The 6956-nt window shown below is 63.9% G+C and overlaps 1 protein-coding gene across 1 annotated transcript; it reads left to right on the plus strand.

Annotated features, from left to right (window-relative positions):
• Positions 1–319: 319 nt before the first annotated feature.
• On the plus strand, positions 320–6523 carry MNEG_10570 (hypothetical protein; the record flags this gene model as incomplete). The annotated part of the gene is made up of 15 exons (XM_014040958.1): positions 320–540; positions 863–1046; positions 1630–1768; positions 2206–2278; positions 2594–2691; positions 2983–3077; positions 3297–3455; positions 3697–3999; positions 4261–4395; positions 4666–4736; positions 4981–5049; positions 5332–5440; positions 5636–5757; positions 5972–6056; positions 6434–6523. 15 exons carry the CDS (start codon positions 320–322, stop codon positions 6521–6523), a joined length of 1953 nt encoding a protein of 650 aa, XP_013896412.1.
• Positions 6524–6956: the final 433 nt, after the last annotated feature.

A 6956-nucleotide genomic window follows, 5' to 3' on the forward strand; every position in this document is an offset into this window, starting at 1 on the left:
TTGTGGTCAAGGTGGGTGCAGATCAACGCCAGAGCGGCCGCCACGCTCATATGTTGTCATCCACACATTGATCACTGTATACACCACGAACCCTCGCCTTTATTGGGCTGTCTGCTAACAACACGACTCTTGTCCGCAAAGTGCGACAAAACCTCTTGAGCACGATTTTTTGTTGGCCAGACAAGGCCATACACAGCTGCGTCTGGCTTTGAACCTGCCGCCTGCCTGTCCTGAATAATTCACAGTATTAACGCCTGACACTCCCTTGATCGGCTTGCATCCCCGGTGAACCCACCTTTGGCAGGTCAACCCCCTGCCGATGGACTCGGCCGTCTCCCTCCGCCGCCTGTCCCTCAAGCTCGACACCGCCGGCAACGTCCTCTCCGCCTCGGACGCCCCTGGGTCCCTGTTCGGCTTCCCCCCCTCGCGGCTGGTGGGGCGGAACGTCCGGGAGTTCCTGGACTGCTTTGCCGGACTGCCGGTGCGGAGCGGGCCCCAGGGGCTGGACGTGGAGCACGTGCTGGAGGCCATGGTGCACAGGTGACTGATAATGACGGTTGACAGAATACTGGCCGAGGTTTGGGGTTGTATCGCAGTCTTTAGTGATTTGAGGTTTGTGATGTTGGGCAAGAGCTAATGCAGGGGCTTTGAAGGGTGTTATGGGGAGACGTTGGGGTGCGGTCTGTGATGTAGCCACACATTGTGGCTTTCCAGGCTGTTTTTGCACCCAACAGTCAAGGGCCGCTTCCCGTTGTAGCGTGTGCATTCCGCCTTGTGAGTTTGTGTGCCATTGACACCCGCGCACGCGCATCGACCGTCTATATATGATATCAAAGCCCCGCGTGGCAACCACTCCCGACAGGACCCTTGACCGGAAAGAGACCAGCTGGCGCTGCGGAGTGCGGCCCCCAGCGGATGCCAGCACCACGGACGGGGTGCCCAATGCGGCGACGGGCGGCGGCGGCGGCGGCGGCGGCCTCAACGCGCTGCAGGCGCTGCTGCTGGCCAACCAGACGCGCGCCGCCAGGATGGAGCTCACCGTCGAGGTAATCGGGTGTGATGGGGACCAGCAATGATGATGACATCACCATGAGTGAGGTGTCATGCTGACATCATCACCTGTTGGGGTGGGCCGAACACCTGTCTGACCGGGCTCCATGCCCAGCGCTGAGTCCAAGAGGCTCCAGGGCGCCTGGCAGCCCATGGGCATCTCATAATCATTGGCTCAACCTTTAACCCTGCAATCTGAACCAGCGACCGACACAAGCTGTGCGCACACCCCACCTGCACCCCCAAACTTCACGCTCCAACCCTCACCACTCCTGAGCGTGCGGCCCCCTGGCCCACCCACCACCACAGCACACCTGCCCCCACCCACCCTAGCCAAAATTCCCGCACCGCCAAACACCACACCGCTCCCCACACGCCCAACACCACTACGAACCTCCATTCATCCAACTCCACAAACACCACACCGACCCAGACCAACCACAAAGCGCCAGAACCCCTACATCCCACCAAACCCCCCGCCGCACCAGCCCCGCTGCTCATCGACCAGCAGAGCGTCGAATTACACGCCAAGCCCATCAAACCCATGAAACCCACCAAAACCACTCGGCCCCTCACCAGGAAGCTGACGAGGACCATGGCGGCGGCGTGGCGTCCCTTGAGCTCCACCTGTGGCGCTCAGACATGATCAGCGCCGTCGTGGAGGTCGACAAGGACCAGATCATCACCAAGGCCGGCTGCTGCGCCCTGCACCAGCCAGGTAGGCGGGTGGGGGGGAGGGGAGGGGGGCCGAGTGCTTTGCCCTGAGCATGGCCGGCCGGCTCCGAAGGAGTTGGGGTCTGGGCTGGGGTGCGCTGCGGGACCGCAGCGCGGCGCAGTGCAGTGCAGCAGTGAACTGTCGGGGTGCTGCACTTACATGTCAGTGCTGGGTTCTGGCTGCCATGTAGTTGATCAGATTCTGACGAACGGGGCGACCGGGGAGCCCGGGCCGCTTGAGGATTGGCAAGCTCAACAAGATCAACAGTGCCTTGCCCAGCGCGGCGCTCGTGCGGCTCGCCGGCCGCCCACGCCTTGGGCAGCTGCTCACCTCCGCCGCCCTCCCGGGCCCTCATCAAAGCAATGTCCGCACGGCACTCGGACCCTGCCTCACCGCCGCATCGCCCCCGCTGCCCACTCCCCCCGCCTGCCGGGCCGCAGGGCTGGTGTTTGGCGTACCCTCCAATGCGATGCTGAGGACTCCCCTCTCTCGCTGGCTCAGCGTCCCACACACGTGAGCCGTACCCGAGGGGGGAATTTGGTCCTGAGACTGACACCCCGCAGGCGGCGGAGCGGGCTCGACCCCCGGAGGAGAAGGCAGGCGCACGTGGACAGACGGCGCGCCGCAGCACCTGGCCGCGGCAGCGGCTGGGGCGGGGGCTCCTTGTTGCACTGGCTGCATGGGATATGAGGGCGGGGCTCCGTGCCGTAACCCTGTCTCAAGATCAGCACGACAGTCGACAGCGCGCGCCAAGCTCACACACGTACACCGCTCGTGGCGGGCATGCATGCGCAGCTTTGACCGTGGTTTTTAACCGCTGCCCCGCAGGTACGACGGCCTGCTGCTGGAGGACAAGCGGCCGCACGCCAAAGGCACACGCGGCGCGGCCGGCGGCAAGCGGGGCGCGCTCAAGATGAGCGCCGCGGGTGAGCAGGACGGGTTGAGAGCTTGTGGCACGAGCCTCCCGCGGTGCGCCGCGATTTTCATAGCTTTAGATCCGTCCGGCTTGCAGCGCCTTCCAGTGCTGAGCCTGGCCGCTGGGCAAGCTGTGCGCTTTGCAACCGCGGAGGTTGAGCCGCCTGGGGCGAGCCGCCAAGGCCCCTGCGTCGCAGGGCCTGGCCGATTGTGTGAAAACTGGACGCCTCGCTCCCAGACTACCCCCCTCCCCCGCGCCCCGTCCCGGCCCAACGCCTAATCATGTATGCACTCCGCCCCAGACGTGAAGATCGGGCCCCTGAGGCACTGCACAGGGCGCCACGTTGACGGCGACCAGCTGGCGGCGACGGTGCAGGCGAGTGCTGTTCGAGTGGGGGTGGGGCCAAGGGGGCCGGCAATAGGGGAAGGACCTGTGACTCACACAGGCTGAAGGGGAGCGTTCTTGCCTGCCTGGGGGTCGCATAAGGTCGGTAATGGGGCGGCTGCCTCGGCCGGGCCGAGTGCATATGCGTGTGCGCGCGCAGGCGCACATGTCAGCGCGCCTCGGCACGTCGCACTTCACACCCACCTTCACGCCCGACGCATTCACCCCCAGGCGGTCGTGAAGGAGGGCGTCACCGGCCAAGTGCTGGTCGTCAAGCTGACGGTGGAGAAGCCCTCCAAGGGCAGCCCCCACTTTGCTCGCCGCATGCTCGGCCTGGCAGACGTCACGGCGCCAAACCCGGCGGCTGGGGCAGGGGCAGGGACGGGGCAGGTGGGGAAGCTGAGGCGCTCAGCAGGGGAGGGGGGCAGATTGCCCCGTTTGGCGCACGCGCGGGCCGTCGTGGCTGCTGCGCTGATGCAGGGTCGGTGTCTTGTGGCGCAGTCGTGCTCCGGGGCCGTTGTGACGGGGTGCTTGTCCGAGTTTGTCGGTTTGGGGGCGTGCTTTGACCACGTCACAGCAAACGACGACCTGGATGTCTGCCAACTGCAATCACGGCCCTCCAAACACACAGGACCTTGCCGGCCGTGACAGCCGAGTGATTGGCGGCCCCCGCGCCGTCGCCGCCGCGCCGGCGCCTGCCGCGGCCCGCGTGTCGCTCGCCGGCGGCGTCACGTTTTCCAGCCACCCCGGCGGCGGCGGCGGCGGCGGAGCATTCCATGATGGAAGGGAGGATGACGTTTCAGGGTCGGGCTCCGAGGGCGGGATGGGCGGCGGGGGCGATGACGAGGGCGGCGCGGCGGAGGAGGCAGCTGCTCTGCTGTCGGCAAGTGCAAGGGGTCCGCGTGCGACTCGCGACTGGGCCAAGTCGCGCCCGGTGAGCAGGGGGTTGATTGACAGAGTATTGGCGGGCGCGTGTGTCGCTCAGCGTTACATGACAGCGACGGTGGCTGCGGCGCCGCGGCTGGGCTCTTGCGGGGCCTTGTTTAATACGGGCGTGTGCAGGCAGGGTTGATGCGCCAGGTGAGTTGACCTTGTCGGCTTTGCAAAGCGTTGTGAATGTCACATGTGACTTTTTTTCTGCTATGAAGTGCACATGGTCTGACGTGAAGCTGTCCACGAAATTGTGAACCCCCAGGCCAGTGACGCGGACGACGGCGCCGACGCCGCCAGCGACGCCGCCGGCGCCGGTGGCGGCGCGGTGCCCGAGGGGTTTGCTCTGACGGCGCGCGAGGGGTCGGGAACGGGAGGGCTGGAAGAGGCCATGTCGCAGGTGCGAGGGTGTCGAGGATTGAGGGGTCTCACAACAACGACTCGACAGGCCTGCCCGCCTAGTGCTACCCCAGCCTCAGCTTGTTAATGTGATCCGTCCGCCCCTGGCTCTTTGGCGATGCCACGCGCTACCTGGACGCAACGCGGCGCCTGGGCACGGGCGCCGTACTGCGATGTGCACGCGCACAGAACGGGCAGTTGCGTCTGATGCTGTCATGCGGATCTATGTGATGTATTGCTGCTATCAACAGCGGCGCACACACACGCGCAGGTTTCTGGAGGCGACGAGGCCAGCAGCGCCCAGGAGGGCAGCGAGGGTGGTGGCTATCAGTCCGACTTCAGGTGATCTGGACTGATCTTGTTGATCTGAGATCTAGACCAGCCACCGATATTGCACCTGTTGCCAACCACCTAGATCGCACAGCCCAGGCAACCATGAGTTTGCATCCCTTGCACCCTCATCAAATGCAAGTGGGCATGCGCTTTTCCAGGCCAGGGTCACGTGCACCTCCCCCACAAACAAGCACACAAGCGGCTTCATGCACACACATCCCTTTCTATTCGCCCATATGTATCAATCACCCAGGCGCGGCAAACGGATGCGAAAGCTGGCCCGCATGATGCTGGGCAAGAAGGCGCAGGCCGCGGCCAACAGGTGCGCCGGGGGCTGCACTCCCGCTCGACCCCTGCCCCTGCGAAGCTTTACATATTTTCGAGTTGGCAACCCCTTCAAGCCCGCCCTTCTTCCATGCAGTGTGTGCCTGATTATTCTGTCCAATCCCGTCAAGCAAGCACACATGCACGCTCACAAGCGCTCACGCACGCGCACACGCGCGAGCACACACACACAGTGTACTTTGCGCACACTGCACAGTTGTCATCTGCTGAGCCCCCGTGTGGTTCGACCCTAAATTATAAAAACATTAAACCCTGTCAGGTTCCACTGGCGCACCATGCTGCTGATCGCGGGCATCATGGTGGCCCACACCGCCTGCTTCGTCACCAGCATCGTGATGATCGGGGGCCAGGCGCAATACATTGACGAGGTGAGTCACTCAGTCACTGGTTATCCGCCAGGTGACGGGTGACGGGTAACCCTAGGACCACACACCCGGCTCTGACGGCAACCTGGAAGCTTCTGGCAGCCTTTCTCACCGCTTGTCTTACACCCTTTGACGGCCAACACGCTGCTGTCATCTGACCATCGGGGCCCCTGCAACCCGAATCCGTCATCCCCTTAGGTGGATGACGCGGGCTCCGCAGTTATAGGCCTCCACAGGATGCTCATCGACAACAGGCGCGCCTTCAGCACCGCATGCAACTGCACAGGGGCCGGGGCGGTGCAGGCGACCTCCTCGGCGCAGTCGGCGCAATCCGTGCTGCAGTGCCTCTCTCCTGTCCCCTGCTCCGCCCTGCCTGCATCCAATTGCTCGGCGCCCCGGAACCTGGCCGCCCATGCGCGCCCGCCATGACAGTTTGCACGCCGGTCTTCGCTCACGCCTGCCGACTATGTGCTTGGCTGCCGTCCAAGGGCAACGCCCCCTCCCCTCACTCCCCGGCCCCTTTGGTGCCTCCAGAGTGCTGCAGCAGCTCCATGCGGGCGTGGAGCATGATGGAATATTCGAAACCAAGGACCTTGCCTCTTGGACTGCCCTGATGCAGGTGATTCCAACCCCAGGGGCACAGCACGCAGCTGGATGCGGCCTGCAGCTGCCTGCCAATATTCAAAGCAAGTGCAAAGGCTGCAAGAGGCCATGTTCTGTTCGGCCCAATCGCCCGAGGCTGCGTCGGACGCCATTCAAGGCAACATCCTCTAATTCACCCAAGCACAGCGTGGCTGCGCGCACGGCTGGCAGCGTGCGACGCGCGTTGTTCCCTTGCCCATGCGTCGCGCGCGGCATGGCTGCTAGGGTTTACCATACACATACTCGCAACCACAAGGACCGAGCAACCCACAAGGACTTTCTGCTAGACTCGGTTGCGTTGCAGGAGTGACTGCCCTTCCCCGCCGTCGCCCTCGGCCCCCTACCCGCTGGCAGGACGCCGTGCACGTGTTTGAGGCGGAGCACCAGACGACGTACTTTGGCAGGCAAAAGAAGCTGCGGCGCTTCAAGAACAGAGTAAAGTGAGCCGAGTGCAAAAGCTGCACGCGCCGGGGGCGGGCAACGCGCGGGCGCGGTGGGGGCCGCTCTAGCGCAGGCGTTCATTGGTCCGGTCAAGGGTCAAGCAGTCAGCAGCGATCATGCACCTGAGGGAGCCTGAGATGGACCTCGCTAATCGCTGCCTCGTGACTAATCCTTACGCTTGTGGGGAGTGCAAAGCTTGACGTTGCCAGCATGGCAGGATACACACACATTGTACAGCCGGGGGGTATGAGGCATGAGTCATTTGCCACGTGCAAGTATGCATCTTGCAGGGACAGCCTGCGGTGTGCGCGCCCAGCTGACAGGCTAGGGGGCTTGGCCGTGTGACGTCTGAGGTCCTGGAAGGGTCCTTACTGCCACTGCTGCGCCTGCGATACCAACTTTACAACTAGGTACCAACTCAGGGACTATTGGGAGA

The sequence above is a fragment of the Monoraphidium neglectum genome (genome assembly GCF_000611645.1).
Source record: "Monoraphidium neglectum strain SAG 48.87 unplaced genomic scaffold scaffold02371, whole genome shotgun sequence".
In the NCBI taxonomy this organism is placed as follows: Eukaryota; Viridiplantae; Chlorophyta; class Chlorophyceae; order Sphaeropleales; family Selenastraceae; genus Monoraphidium; species Monoraphidium neglectum.